Source organism: Neomonachus schauinslandi, chromosome 10 (genome assembly GCF_002201575.2).
Source record: "Neomonachus schauinslandi chromosome 10, ASM220157v2, whole genome shotgun sequence".
Taxonomy (NCBI): domain Eukaryota; kingdom Metazoa; phylum Chordata; class Mammalia; order Carnivora; family Phocidae; genus Neomonachus; species Neomonachus schauinslandi.
In genome coordinates, this window is record NC_058412.1 from 99,478,903 (window position 1) to 99,494,608 (window position 15,706).

Consider the following 15,706-nt stretch of genomic DNA (forward strand, 5'->3'; position numbering starts at 1 on the left):
TTATCAATCTTGTTAATCCAGCTCCTAGTTTCGTTGATCTGTTCTACTGTTCTTTTGGTTTCTATTTCATTGATTTCTGCTCTGATCTTTATTATTCCTCTTCTCCTGCTGGGTTTCGGCTTTATTTGCTGTTCTTTCTCCAGCTCCTTTAGGTGTAGGGTTAGGTTGTGTATTTGAGACCTTTCTTGTTTCTTGAGAAAAGCTGTATTGCTATATACTTTCCTCTTAGGAGTGCCTTTGTTGCATGCCAAAGATTTTGAACAGTTGTGTTTTCATTTTCATTGATTTCCAGGAATTTTTAAAATTCTTCTTTAATTTCCTGGCTGACCCATTCATTCTTTAGTAGGATGCTCTTTAGCCTCCATGTATTTGAGTTCTTTCCAACTTTCCTGTTGTGATTGAGTTCTAGTTTCAAAGCATTGTGGTCTGAAAATATGCAGGGAATGGTCCCAATCATTTGGTACCAGTTGAGACCTTATTTGTGACCCAGGATGTGATCTGTTGTGGAGAATGTTCCATGGGCACTAGAGAAGAATGTGTATCCTGTTGTTTTGGGATGGAATGTTCTGAATATATCTTTGAAGTCCATTTGGTCCAGTGTGTCATTTAAAGTCATTATTTCCTTGTTGATCTTTTGCTTAGAAGATCTGTCCATTCAGTGAGGGGGTGTTAAAGTCCCCTACTATTATTGTATTTTTGCCGATGTGTTTCTTTGCTTTTGTTATTAATTGCCTTATATAATTGGCTGCTCCCATGTTAGGGGCATAGATATTTCAGTTGTTAGATCTTCTTGTGGGACAGACCCTTTAAGTATGATATAGTGCCCTTCCTCATCTCTTATTATAGTCTTTGGTTTAAAATCTAATTGTCTGATGTAAGGATTGCCACCCCAGCTTTCTTTTGATTCCCATTAGCATGCTAAATGGTTTTCCACCCCCTCACTTTCAATCTGGATGTGTCTTTGGGTCTAAAATGAGTCTCTTGCAGACAGCATATCGATGGGTCTTGTTTTTTTATCCAATCTGATAGCCTGTGTGTTTTGATTGGGGCATTTAGCCCATTTATATTCAGGGTAACTATTGAAATGTATGAGTTTAGTGCCATTGTATTGCCTGTAAGGTGACTGTTACTGTATATTGTCTGTGTTCCTTTCTTGTCTATGTTGCTTTTAGGCTCTGTTTTTGCTTAGAGGACCCCTTTCAATATTTCTTGTAGGGCTGGTTTCGTGTTTGCAAATTCCTTTAGTTTTTGTTTGTCCTGGAAGCTTTTTCTCTCTCCTTCTATTTTCAATGACAGCCTAGCTGGATATGGTATTCTTGGCTGCATATTTTTCTCATTTAGTGCTCGGAATATATCCTGCCAGTCCTTTCTGGCCTGCCAGGTCTCTGTGTATAGGTCTGTTGCCAATCTAATGTTTCTACCATTGTAGGTTACAGATCTATTGTCCTGAGCTGCTTTTAGCATTTTCTCTGGGACTTGTAAGTTTTACTATTAGATGTCGGGGTGTTGACCTATTTTTATTGATTTTGAGGGGTGTTCTCTGTGCCTCCTGGATTTTGATGCCTGTTTCCTTCCCCAAATTAGGGAAGTTCTCTGCTATAATTTGCTCCAATATACCTCTGCTCCTCTCTCTCTTTCTTCTCCTTCTGGGATTCCAATTATTCTGATATTGTTTCGTCTTATGGTATCACTTATCTCTCAAATTCTGCCCTCGTGATCCAGTAGTTGTTTATCTCTCTTTTTCTCAGCTTCTTTATTTTCCATCATTTGGTGTTCTCTATCACTAATTCTCTCTTCTGCCTCATTTATCCTAGCATTTAGAGCCTCCATTTTTGATTGCATCTCATTAATAGCCTTTTTGATTTCGACTTGGTTACCTTTTAGTTCTTTTATTTCTTCAGAAAGGGTTTCTCTAGTATTTTCCATGCTTTTTTCAAGTCCAGCTAGTATCTTTATAATCATCATTCTGAACTCTAGTTCCCACATGTTACTAATGTCCATACTGATTAGGTCCTTGGTAGTCTGTACTGCCTCTTGTTCTTTTCTTTTGAGGTGAGTTTTTCCATCTTGTCATTTTGTCCCAGGGAGAATAGATGAATGAGAGAACAAAATGCTAACAGGGTAACAATGACCCTAGAAAAATATACACTAAACAAATCAGAAGAGACTGAAATGGCGGGGGGCGGGGGGGGAAGAAAGGGAAAGAAAGAAAAAAAAAACCCCCAATATAATCAAATATGATCAGACTGGTGAATGGATCAGTGCCACACACTAGATTTGGGGCATATTTTGGTCTGTTAGAGGAAACTGCCTCCCAAAATTTTAAGGAAAGAAAAACTTATATATGTATAAAGTTAAGGGTAAATATGATGAAGGGATGGAATATGACTTTAAAGATGAAAATTATAAAAGATTTTATAAAAGGAATTGATAAGAAGTTGGTTGAAAAAAGGAAGAACTTAAAAAAGAAGGGAGAGAATGTGATCAGGCAGGAGACTAGAATAAAGCCATACACTAGAGATTTAGGGTATGTTTTGGTCTGTTAGAAGAAAATGTATCCCAAAATTTTAAATAGAGGACAACTTAAATATATACAAAAAATAAGGTTAACTACAATGAAGGGATAGAATATAACTCTAAAAATGAAAAAAAAGATTTTAAAAAATGGGATTGATAAGATGTTGCTTGAAAAAGGGAAAAAGAAAAATTCAAAAAAAAAAAAAGGAAAAGAAATAAATGTTAATGTTAAGAAATTAACTTTGAAAGACTAAAGAATCATGGGGAAAAAAAGTCATGAATTCTATGTGCTGTATTCCCCTAGTGCTGGAGTTCTGCTGTTCTCCTTGATCGGTAAACTTGGTCTTGGCTGGCTGTTCCGGCTCATCTTCTGGGGGAGGGGCCTGTTGCTGTGATTCTCAAATTTCTTTGCCTGAGACAGAATTGCACTGCCCTTGCAAGGGGCGGCGCTAAGTAATCTGCTCGGGTTTGCTCTCGGGAGCTTTTGTTCCCTTCAAGCTTTCCGTACAGCTTTGGAGGATGAGAGTGAAAGTGGTGACCTCCCAATCTCCACCCTGGTGGAGCCGAGTTCTTGGTGCCCCACTCCTCAGTGAGCCCCCAGAGAAAAGCATTCAATCACTCCTGTCTCCCTGGTCTCCGGCTGCACTCTGTGCTCACCCGGCCTTTGACTGAGCATTTGTATCTCTTGCACACGACCCTATGTGGAGTGGAGCACATTCCTTCAGTGCACTCCTGGGGGAGGAAGGGGAGTCTCCCTGGATCTGCTGCTTTTTGGGTCCCTCCTGGAGGAGCAGTGGCCTGACTGTGCCGCAGATTATGGTTTATGGCAACCCTGAGCTGCGAGCCCATTCCTCCAGCCGGCTTCTCTGCTCTGATACCTGGGACCTCTGCTGCACTCAGGCACCCCTGGTCTTTCTGTGACCCCAAGGGTCTTGAGACCACACTGTTCCAGCATGGGTTACATCCCCTGCTTAGCCACTGGAGCGACATCCCTCAGTGGAGCAAACTTTTAGAAGTTCCAATTTTGTGCTCCGCTGCTCTATCACTTGCCAGTAGCCGGCTTCCCCTTCCCCCCATCTGTCTTCCCAAATATTGCCTCGGATTCACTTCTCCATACATCCTACCTTCCAGAAAGTGGTCGCTTTTCTGTTCAGAGAGTTGTTGCTATTCTTTTCTTCCTTCTTCTGTTGAGTTTGTAGGTGTTCTGAATGGTTTGATACCTATCTAGCTGAATTCCTGGGACCAGAGGAAATTTAGGTCTCCTACTTCGCCTCCATCTTGCTCCTCCTCCCAGTTACTGGCTTTTATAATTTTGGATTCTTATTCCATTTTTAATTTTTATTATTTCATTTTATTTTTTGCTTAATTTTATTTTATTAAAGATTTTTATTTATTTGTCTGAGAGAGAGTGAGAGCGAGAGAGAGAGAGTACAAGCAGGGGGAGTGGCAGGCAGAGGGAGAAGCAGGCTCCCTGCCAAGCAAGGAGCCTGATATGGGACTTGATCCCAGGACTCTGGGATCATGACCTGAGCCAAAGGCAGAGGCTTAACTAACTCAGCCACCCAGGCATCCCTCTTACTCAGTTTTTTAAAACATTACCTTCATCCCATTCTTTTACTTTCATCTTCTGAAATCCTCATTAAACAAAATATTAGGCCTTCTTACATTATCTACCCTATTAATGTTTCTTCTGTGTTTTGTATCATTTTATATCTTTTATTTTTAAATTATTTATTTAAATTAACATATAATGTATTATTTGTTTCAGGGGTACAGTTCTGTGATTCATCAGTCTTACACAATATCCAGGATTCACAACACATACCCTCCCCAGTGTCCATCACCCAGCCATCCCATCTCCAACCCGCTCCCCCTTTCCCCTCAAGAAATCCTCAGTTTGTTTCCTAAGTTTAAGAGTCTCTTATGGTTTGTCTCCCTCTCTGGTTTCATTTTGTTCCATTTTTCCTCTCTTCCCCTATGATCCTCTGCCTTGTTTCTTAAATTCCGCATGTGTGTGAGAACATATGATAATTGTCTTTCTCTGATTGACTCATTTCTCTTATCATAATACCTCTAGTTCCATTTAATCTCTTTTAGCTGCATTCTGGCTAAATTTTTTTCCGATCAGTCTTCTAATTCACCAGCTCTTTTTTCTGTATCCTATCAGCTACCAAACATGTACATTGAGATCTTAGTTTTGGTTATTTATCTTTTCATTTCTAGAAATTCTGTTTTTGTTTTGTTTTGTTTTTTTAATAGTCTTTGCTTTCTTTTAGTTTATAGTATGATCGGTAGATGTTTTTCATGTTCTTTTATCTTTTTTAATCGTTAGAAGTGTACTTGTTTTATATTTGTGCCTGATAATTCTGGTATCTGAGATCCAAATTGGAATTTTTTCCTGCATGTTCTTATTTATGGTGCCCCATTTTTTTGGTGCCTGATTATTTTTGACTATGTGCTTATCATTGCCCTTGAATAATTATTTGTGTAGTTTCACTATGGGCTAGGATGAAGGCATTTTTCTCTAGATATTATTTTTTGCATATATTTTTGCCAGTTATGTGTGCACTGTTTATAGGAAAAACGCTCCTGTCTTTTACTTTCATATTACTATCATATTCAGAACTCTCTACATTGGGGCACTTCGGTGGCTCAGTTGGTTAAGTATCTGACTTCGGCTCAGGTCATCATCTCAGGGTCTTGGGATTGAGCCCCATGTCAGGCTCCCTGCTCAGTGGGGAGTTTGCTTCTCCCTCTTCCCCTGTCCCCCATTCGTGCTGTCTCTCTCTCTCAAACCCTCCCCTCCAAAAAAACCCCAAAACCTCTCTGCACCACTTTTGACACCAGATGTGTGGGTTTCTACACCAAGCAATTCTTCAGTGACATCTGGGTGTCCTACAGTTCAGTTCAATTCTGATTACAGCCAGAGTTAGTGTAGACCACACAGGTTAGGGCTGAGTCTCATAAATCTACCACTTCCTCTTTAGATACCAGTTGAAAGTCTAGCTTGTCACTTGTAGTTCTGACCAACTGGCTATGAATCAGAGGTTCCCATGACCTCATCCTTGGGTTCGATTAACTTGTATCATCCTCCTGACGTGTATGTTTAGCTACCTGGAAGCTCCCCAAACCTTGTACTTTTGGAATTTTTATGGAGGTTTCATCATGTAGGCGTGCTCAGTCTTTAACTCAATTGCCAGTACTTCCCTACTTCCCAGAGGATGGGGATGGGGTGAAAGTTTCAAGCTTTTAATTATGGTTTAGTCTTTCTGGTGACCCGTCTTCATCCTGATGCTATCTAGGAGCCCACTAAGAGAGTTACCTCATTAAAACAAAAGACATTCATATTACCCAAGAAATGCCAAGGGATTTAGAAGCTCTGTCAGAAACTGGGGTCAAAGACCAAATATTAGAACAAAAAATGGTCCTAGTGCTCTTATAATTTAGGAAATTACAAGGGTTTTAAGAGATCTTTCCCAGGAACTAAGGGCAGAGAACAATATATATTTTTTCCATTATTTTACACACCATTAATCAGAATCTACTTAAACTTAGTTCAAAGCTTAACATTCCCTGACCCACCCAGACTACATGTTTGCAAATCACTATGCAAGGGCTTCAGTCAACTCCAGACTTCTCAGTGGTAGTTTTCTTCTTCCTAAGTCCTCTTATCCCTGTCCTCTTCCTCCTCCTTATTCTTTTCTCCCCCTTGATCCAAGGCAGTCTTGCTTTAATGTACTTGGAGTTGGGATAGAAGGTAAGAGAGGACTTGCATAGTTCTGAATCAGCTCCACTGTGAGAGCATTAGGCCTTTCAATCCCCAGCTTATTGTGGGAAGTGTCTCTTATGAAACTGTCACCTCTGATGGGCTCTGGGCTTGACTTATGTCTCTCTTTGATGCCATTTAACCAAACTCATGTGTACTAGTGTTGGCAAATGCTCACAGTACAATAATAATAGCATTAGTCCTCAGTTTACCCCAGAATTTAGCTTGGTAGTTTTTATAAGGTTTTAATGTTTTTAAGGTGGTGTTTCTTCATATTTTATCCAACATTTTTAGTAAATTAAGTAGGAGAATTACTCTGAATAATTTAGTCTGCCATTATCAGAAAACTTTGATAATCTGTTTAGCATTATATTCTAGTTTATAATTTCTCTTTTATCAGCTGAATCTAGTAGGCTGTTGAAATCTATATGTCAAGTTTAAAATTTTTAATTATTATTTTTCTTATTTTTAGAAGCTCCATTTTATTCTTCTTTAAGTCGGCCTGGTCATTTTATCATTTTTTGTCCCTTAATTATATTTTCAATATCTTTTTTCTTAATTTCTGTGAGCATAAATATGTTTTTTATTCTATATCTGATTATTCCATTATTTGAGGCCTTTGTAGGTCATGGTATGTTTTCTTATATTTGGCTGGCTTTTAGTCTATTATTTTTGGTGGTTCATTTCTCATGTATTTTGTAAATTTTTTTTTTTAAACTATGGGCTCATGTTAATTGGAATGTGGGAATTCTCTGAGGTCTGGTAAGTTAACATGTGTTTTTCCAGGGAGTATTTGCATTTGTTTTTTGATGGGTTTTTGAAACTGCAATACCAAGATCACTTGTGTGTGTGTGTGTGTGTGTGTGTGTGTTTTCAGACCACACAGATAATAAGAATTCTCCCTTAAACTTGTCTGAACGTAGTTTTTGTTCATGAATTTTCTAGTGAGTGTTTTCTTCTTTACATTTATAGCCATAGCTGAGACTTGCAAGTTTCCTGTTTCTTTGTATACAGTGGCCTTTTCTAGTTTTCCCTTTCATTGGGCATGTTATTGCTTGAGATACCTTACTTTTTTTTGTGGGAAAATCTCTAATATGTTTTCTCATGCTGTATTGTCCCCAGATTTCATTCCTTGTCCTTTATGCACAGAGACCTTCAAAACCAAAGTTGGCAGTAGCATGCATTAGCAGATACCTCTGGGTACCATCTACCTTCAGGATGCCTTTGCCTACCTGGATTTAACCTTTTTCTTACCTCTTTAACCTTAGGTTATTTCTCTTATTCTCCTACCACCTCAGTGTACATTGGAAAGACTTTTTTAACCCTTTATTCAACATTCTTAAGGAAGGCGCTTCAGGATATCTCATTACCTCATTGCCTTAATATTTCTCAAATGTTACTTTTAATGTTTCTTTTATAGGATTCAGTTTAGCTGCATTTAAAAGAAACAAGAGGAAACTAGAGCTGGCAGAAAGGGTGGAAACAGATTTCATTCAACTAAAGAAAAGAAGACAATCAAGTGAAAAGGTCAGGAGGTGTTTGAAATATTAATCATTAATGTATCATAATGATATCTATATCTGCATTTAGACATATAAGCTTTAGAATAGTACTTTCCAGTAGAAATATAATGCATGCCACATATGTACTTTTAAGTTTTCTAGTAGCTACATTTTAAAAAAGTAAGAAGAAACAGGTGAAATTAATTTTAATGATTATTTTATGTAAACCAGTGAATCCAAAATGTCCCTTCAAAAATTTAACCAATGAAAAAATTATTAGTGAGCTGTTGAGTTTTCTTTTTTTTTTTTTTTTTAATTAAGTCTTTAAAACCAGTGTATATTTTATACTTACAACAAATCTCAGTTATGGCACTAAGTTTTCATTAGAAATATTTGGTTTGTACTTAAATTTCATAAAATTGACAGTTGAAAAAGTAGGTCTACATAACAGGTTATTCTAAACATACTTTAAACTTTCTAGTAATTGAATTGAATATGTTTTTAAAATTAAAATTAGTTAACATTTAGTAAAATTAAAAATTCAGTTTCTCATATGCTCTTGCCACATTTTAAGTGCTCAGTAGCTACATGTGGCCCATGACTACTGTTTTGGTTCTTGCAGTTCTAGATAATGAGTCTTAACATGGCTGATTAGAGGGTAGAGTGTGTTATAAGGAAATGTATATATTGGATTCATGTAGATATTTTTACATTCTAATTACATGTCTCTGTTTCTTAGTCTTTTGCATTCTTTGTTTGCATTTTGCACATTAGTGTACCATCATGAGTCTATGTGTCGCATTTCTTAGGTGTTTTGAGGGGTAGACAGAAGTTGAAAGCCACAACATTCTTGCTCAGCCTGTAGCTTGGGGGTTTGTTATCACACAATTCATGATGGGTGTCTCACATCACAGGCATTTGATGTACTTTGACATCTCATTAATGTTCTTTATTGGTTATTCCTTTTATAATTGCTCATATATTGGTTTATGCTTTCTGTCACAGTTTTATATTATTTACTCTATATAAATGCATAAGTTATCTTTCATAGTGATATATACTTTCCCAGTATGTTGCTACAAGGAACAATTAATCAAATATTTTGGTCCAAATCTTTTCATTTTTCTGCCAAAAAAGAGTAGGAAATTAGGAGGTGAATGAACAAATTAGTAAGTAGGTCTTGGTGAAAATGGATAGTAGTGTGGTTCCATTTCTTAGGTTTCTTTATCCCATGTGATATCTGAGTGAGCAAATTTAAGACTTTTGACCTTTTAAAAAACTGTGATATAATTTGCATGGCAGTGAGTAATTTAATCATTTTTATAAATATGTATACCCATGTAACCCACACGCCTGTCAAGATGTAGAACATTTCCAGTTCTTTTTGTGCTTCCTTCCAACCAGTCTCCACCCTCTACAGGCAACTGCTGCTCTGATTTTTCTCACCATAGATGTTTTGTACTATTCTTAAACTTTATATATTTGAGGGGCACCTGGGTGGCTCAGTCTTAACGACTTATGGCGAAAATGTAAAGTATTGGTTAATCTGTTTCCTCTCTCGCTATATCTTGCTGTCAAATAAATAAAATTAAAAAAACAAAACAAAACAACTTTATATAGTTGAAATCATGCAGAAGGTACTCTTTTCTGTTTGGTTGATTTCACAAAGTGCTTTTGAGACACTTATCACTGGCTCATTCTTTTTTATGTACTGAGTAATTAATATTCCCTAGTATGAATATACGATAATTTGTTTTTCCATTCTCCTATTGATGGGCATTTGGTTTGTTTCCAGATTTTAACTATTGTGAATAAAGTTGCTCTGAATGGTCTTTTTTTTTTTAAAGATTATTTATTTATTTATTTGATAGAGAGAGAGAGAGAGCACAAGCAGGGGGAGCTGCAGGCAGAGGGAGAGGGAGAAGCAGGCTCTCCGCTGAGCAAGGAGCCCAATGCGGGGCTTGATCCCAGGACCCCGGGATCATGACCTGAGCTGAAGGCAGACGCTTAACTGACTGAGCCACCCAGGTGCCTCTGCTCTGAACATTCTTATACAGATTTTTTTTTTTTTTTTGATGTAAGTTTAGGATTTTTATGCAGAGAAGTACCAGTTGATCTCATAGAGAATATATTTAGGGGGTCTTATTCAGAAGACCCATTTTTTTCTTCAGAAAATATTTATTAAGCAGTTACTCTTGGTACTGAGCTGGGTAGTAAGAAAAGCAGTGGTGAACAAGGTGGAGGAAATTCATGCAATAATGAAACTTCACATTTTAGTGGATAGAAACAGAAACATAGAAGTATATAATTAAATAAGCTAGTTACCATGTTTGGTAACTGTTAGGAAGGAAAAAACTCCCCCATAAGATGGTGTGATACAGAGTAACTTGGATGTGAGAGACACAAAAAAGCCCCAAAGGAAGACTCCTTTAGTTAGAGTGATCAAGACAGGTCTCTCTGAGGACATAATATTTGAAAAATAAGTTGTGAGTTTTATGAAGAGTCAGTAGAACTCATTCCAGGCAGAATGAATTGCATGTGCAATGGCCCTGGTGGGGAGTTGCCATATTGGAGGGATGGAGAAGAGCCATCAGTGTGCCTAAAGCAGAGTGCAAGGGGAGAATGGTATGAAATGAAGCTGGAGAGGTAGCTAGGTGCTGGCTCCATTAGGATCTAGTAGATATGGCAAGGAGTTTCTGTTTTATTTCATGAATAATGAGTAGCCATTGAAGAGTTAAAAGTAGAGAAGTGATGCTGTCTCATTCACTTTTTACCGAGTTCTCTTGGGCTGTTTTGTGTTGTATGGATCGAGGGTGAGGGCAAGAAGAGAAGTGAGGAGACTAGTTAGGAAGTTATTACAGTTGGGAGATGGTGACACTGTGGACTGATAGGGGTGAAATTGGAGAGAAGTGAATATATCAGGGATATCTTTTGAAAGTTCCTAGAAAAACAGGCAGTATTGCTCCCTTAGGTGTTGGCAAGGAAGAGAGAAGAATGAAAGGTTTTAGCTTCAGTGACTGAGTAGTGCCATTTACTGAGGTGAGGAGGCCTGGAGGAGGCATGGCTTCATGGTGATAGAGGTGGGAAGTGGAAATTTGCCCCATTTCCCTTTAATGGACTCAGATTAACCAATACTTTACATTTTCGCCGTAAGACATATTACCTGATGCCAACAGCACCCTAAACACCCTAAAGCTAATAGACCATCATTTAGTGTACCATGCTCCTCTGCTCCTTTCAGTTGAATTATGTGCCACCAAGAGCCCCATTATGCTTGTTATTATCATTATAATTATTATTGTAATTAAGTAGTTCATTAAGCGTCATGTAAACTGATGAATACTGAGTTTAAAAAGAGAGTTGTGGGTTTGAAAATGAAGACTGTTGTTTGTGAGCTGACTTGAAAAAATAGAGTTGGTTCTTAAAAAATTGCCATAGAATTAAGTATAGGCAAGCCAGCTGTAAGAGATTGAGAGAAATCATAAAAATCTAAAAGCATTCTGGGTGTGTTGTTAGTGTCTTTATGTTCTTGTTCTATTTTAGATAAAATGAAACTTGAAATCACAGGACAATTCAGTGTATTATAGTTTATGTAAGAAAGATGATACAGAACATTTAGTTGTGGGCCTGCATTCAAAGAAAAGGCTTTGGTCTTATATAAAAAGATTGGCTAATGAATGAAGCTTTGTATTTTAAATAAAAAGAAAATGTTTAAGTTATGTGTACTTTGTTTTTAAATGATTCTTCACTTTACCCAGAGAATATTCAACTTTTGAAAAATTTAACCAACCACTCACCATACTGGTTAGGAGGATTTTTCAATAAAAAGCTTGATATAGCAGGAGGAAAGATTAACTGTGGAGTTGGGTTATATGCATCTGAAGCTATGGACAGATCAGAAGGGAGATTCCCACTTGGAAATTATTGGCATCAAAATGAATGTAAATACATGTGGCTAGATGAGCTCACTTAGGAGTGAGAGAAGATAGGGGTCTGAAAATTGGACCCTGGACCAGTTCAACATGTACAAGTTGGGAAGAGGAAAACCCAGTAAAGGAGAAAGAAGATGCAGTGAGTGAGACAGTTGTATCACCAGGAGAGTGTCTAGGAAGCCAAGAGAGGAGCAGCTCATCACCTGGGTGGAGTGCTGCTAAGAGGACAGAGGACTGACCATTGGATTTAGCAACCGGAGACTGTGGGCCTAGATAAGGACAGTTTCTGTGACATAGTGGATTGTGGACCAGTGTGGCAGTGGTTAATCAAGGAGAACAAGGGTGAAGATAACTCTTGAGAAGTTTTGGCATGGCATAGTAAGAGAGAGAGAGAGATCTGAGGTCAAGAGACTCTACCATTGTCAGTTATGGTCTGTGAATTCAATGAGTAATTTAACATACAAAGGGTCAGTTTTCTCTTCCTTTCCTCTCCTCCCCTCCCCTCCCCTCCCCTCCCCTCCCCTCCCCTCTTTCTTTCTTTCTTTCTTTCTTTCTTTCTTTCTTTCTTTCTTTCTTTCTTTCTTTCTTTCTTTCTTTCTTTCTTTCTTTTTAAAATTTTATTTATTTGAGAGAGAGAGTGAGAGAGAGAGAAAGCACAGAGGGAGGAGGGTCAGAGGGAGAAGTGGGCTCCCCGCTAGTGGGGTGCGTGATGCGGGACTCAGTCTTGGGACTCCGGGATCGTGATCTGAGCCGAAGGCAGATGCCTAACCGACTGAGCCACGCAGGCGCCTGAAGGCTCAGTTTTCTTATCTTTAAATGAAAATTGTGATATTCTCTCGGGGAACAAAAGTGATAGTAGATGTTCAAGTGCTTTGTGGCTATCATTGACTTAATCAGACACAATAGTCTTTGCCACAGTGACCTTCATCCTTAAAGTCACTTAGCCAAGAAAAAGAAAAAGGAAGGGGGGCACCTGGGTGGCTCAGTCGTTAAGCGTCTGCCTTCGGCTCAGGTCATGGTTCCAGGGTCCTGGGATCAAGCCCTGCATCAGGCTCCCCGCTCAGCAGGAAGCCTGCTTCTCCCTCTTACACTCCCCCTGCATGTGTTCATGCTCTCGTTATCTCTCTCTGTGAAATAAATAAATAAAATCTTTTAAAAAAAAAAAAGGAAGGGAGGGAGGAAAAGAAAACTGCCCAAATTAATTACCCTGGTGGAATATTTTAGATATCTTAAAGGACAGGAAAATTATTTTTTATTTTATATTATTATTAACATGTATTATTTGTTTCAGGGGTACAGGTCTGTGATTCGTCAGTCTTACACAATACATAGCACTCACCACAACACATACCCTCCCCAATGTCCATCATCCAGCCACCCCATCCCTCCTACCCCCCTCCACTCCAGCAACCCTCAGTATGGTTTGTCTCCCTCTCTGGTTTTGTCTTGTTTCAGTTTTTCCTCCCTTCCCCTATGATCCTCTGCCTTGTTTCTCAAATTCCACATATCACTGAGATCATATGATAATTGTCTTTCTCTGATTGACTTATTTCACTTAGCATAATACCCTCTAGTTCAATCCACATCATTGCAAATGGCAAGATTTCATTTTTTGATGGCTGCATAATATTCCATTATATATATATACACCACATCTTCTTTATCCGTTCATGTCGATGGACATCTGGGCTCTTTCCATAGTTTGGCTGTTGTGGACATTGTTGCTATAAACATTGGGGTGCATGTGCTCCTTCAAATCACTACATTTGTATCTTTTGGGGTAAATACCCAGCAGTGCAGTTGCTGGGTTGTGGGGTAGCTCTATTTTCAACTTTTTGAGGAACCTCCATACTATTTTCCAGAGTGTCTGCACCAGCTTGCATTCCCATTTTTAGTATAAGTGCTGCCGAAGCGAGCACACCAGCTTGCATTCCCACCAACAGTGTAGGAGGTTCCCCTTTCTGACAGGAAAATATTTTTAATATTCAGAATATATGAGCTTTAATACATACAAAGCTCGTGTTTGACACTGGCCTACAAAAAATGATGGGGACCCAAGCCCCTGCCATTAAAGAAAGATTGCTGGCCAGAAGCTTTGTTTTATAGATGTTTGCTGCATAGCCTTGGTAGGCCTTATCTCAATAGTGAAGATAATAAAACATGCTCACAGAAAGAAAAGACCCCCAGAAAATGAGCCAGTGGGGCAGAAAATTATAATTTTTAAGAGAAGTATAGTAATTTTTTAGAGATATGACAGGAAAGGACAAATAGCTATTTTCTAAATCAACATGTATTTAGTTTATTTCTCCTTATCCTGTGTGTAGCTTCAGCATAGTTTTAGTTAGCCAGCATTGATTGAGGCCCAGGACTACTGTTTGTTCCAGCTATATAATATAACCTATGACTTGGTTATATAAATATAATAAAAAGAATAGAGTGTTTGGTAACTTTCCTAATGTTGATATTTTTTGTTACTCAGTGTTGAAGGAGATAAACATTATCTTGAAGAGTATATGGTAGAGTAAGTCAGTATTTTTAATCCTGAAAATAAATCAATTAGAAATTTTTGTTGCATTGATATTTCTTGTTATTCTTTAAAAAAGTAATTGATTGTACTGACATTGCCACAATACTAAGAAATAAAAATTAAAGCAAGAGAAATATTTAATAGCTTGCTATCTCACTAAATTGTAGTGTTTTTATTTTTCTCAGTCTTTGATCATTTACATTTACATTTGACTTAGTTTAAAATAAGAATAGTTAATCCATGGAATGTTTTTGGCGGCAAACAATAGAAAACCTGATTGTGGTTAGGATATGCATATTTGTCTTCCTTCTCCCTGGCCTATTGCCATATAATAAAAAGTTTGGAGATGGTTGGTTGTTGGCGTTAGCTTGGGTTTCCAATGATGCTAGAGCCAACATATCTGGGATTCTCTTGGGCCTTTCTCTCATGCCTTTTACCTTATGTATGTAATATGGCTCCTACAATTTTAGATGTCACATCTGCATTCAAGGTGAGGTGAGAAGAAGTGAGATGATGGGTGTGGGGAGACTATTGCCAGATGTATTGGTTACTTTTTAAATCTGGGATGCGAAAGTTTTCCAGAGTCTCCCTATTGACTTCCCCTTAGTTATATTTTGGCGAGTAGTGGAGAAGGGGCACAATTCAGTCACTTGGCTTTTCTTGGCTGTAAGAGAGCTTAGAAAGTTGAGTGGGTCATCGTAATGACTGTCTTATATAGCTCATGGCTTGCTGCTGGACATTTTGTCTTCCCAAACAAAATAGTGGTTTTGTTGTCAAAGGAGGGGGAGAAGAGTGGTTGTTAGGTAGGCAATTTATAGCATATAGTGTAAGGGGAGAAAGTTTTTATTATTTCCTTCCCCACAATTAACATGTCCCTTATTACTATAAACGGATACTGGGTTAAGAAGCTAAGCTACACATAAATCAAATAAAAACACATTATATTTTGACTTTTCAGGATATATAGATTTTAAGATATAATATTAAAACACGAGGAATATAAATTCTTAGTAATTGTCTTTTCTTGGTAAGTGGCATGTGTTTCAACCTTGTTTATTTTTCATGACTTAGAGGGAAGACATGCTGGAGAATGAAACATTTACTGTTTAACTATAGTGCTGTATATATAATATAAAAATAGTAATTGTTTACTCTGTTCCACTCCCCTTTCTGGGTGGACCCAACTCTTCTAGATTTTTCTTTTACCCACTTCTTTCCCTTATGGTATATAGACAGTCCATACTTTGCATGATAGTGCTGGACCATAAAAATGTGCAAGCTGGAACTGTGCGAAGGGATCTTAATGACAAAAAATTACACTTGTTCCTTGACCTTCAAACATTTTTGTCAGAACATTAAAAACTCTTTTACTATATGTATAGTATGGTAACTCTTATGCTGTAATGTATAGAGAAATGATTAAAAGTTAAGTAAAACTAATATTAGTATGCTAATTTGAAAC

At 37.8% G+C, this 15,706-nt stretch overlaps 1 protein-coding gene across 2 annotated transcripts in view; it reads left to right on the forward strand.

Moving 5' to 3' along the window:
• The window catches only part of TASP1 (taspase 1), a 294,371-nt gene that overhangs the window by 89,074 nt on the left and 189,591 nt on the right, over window positions 1-15,706 (forward strand). The window contains exon 7 of one of the 2 annotated variants that reach the window (XM_021700673.1): window positions 7,704-7,810. The exons of the other annotated variant lie outside the window; for it this stretch is intronic. Within the exon in view, the coding sequence (XP_021556348.1) occupies window positions 7,704-7,810 (107 nt within the window). The remainder of the gene's footprint in view (window positions 1-7,703; window positions 7,811-15,706) is intronic. 2 annotated transcript variants of the gene reach the window in all.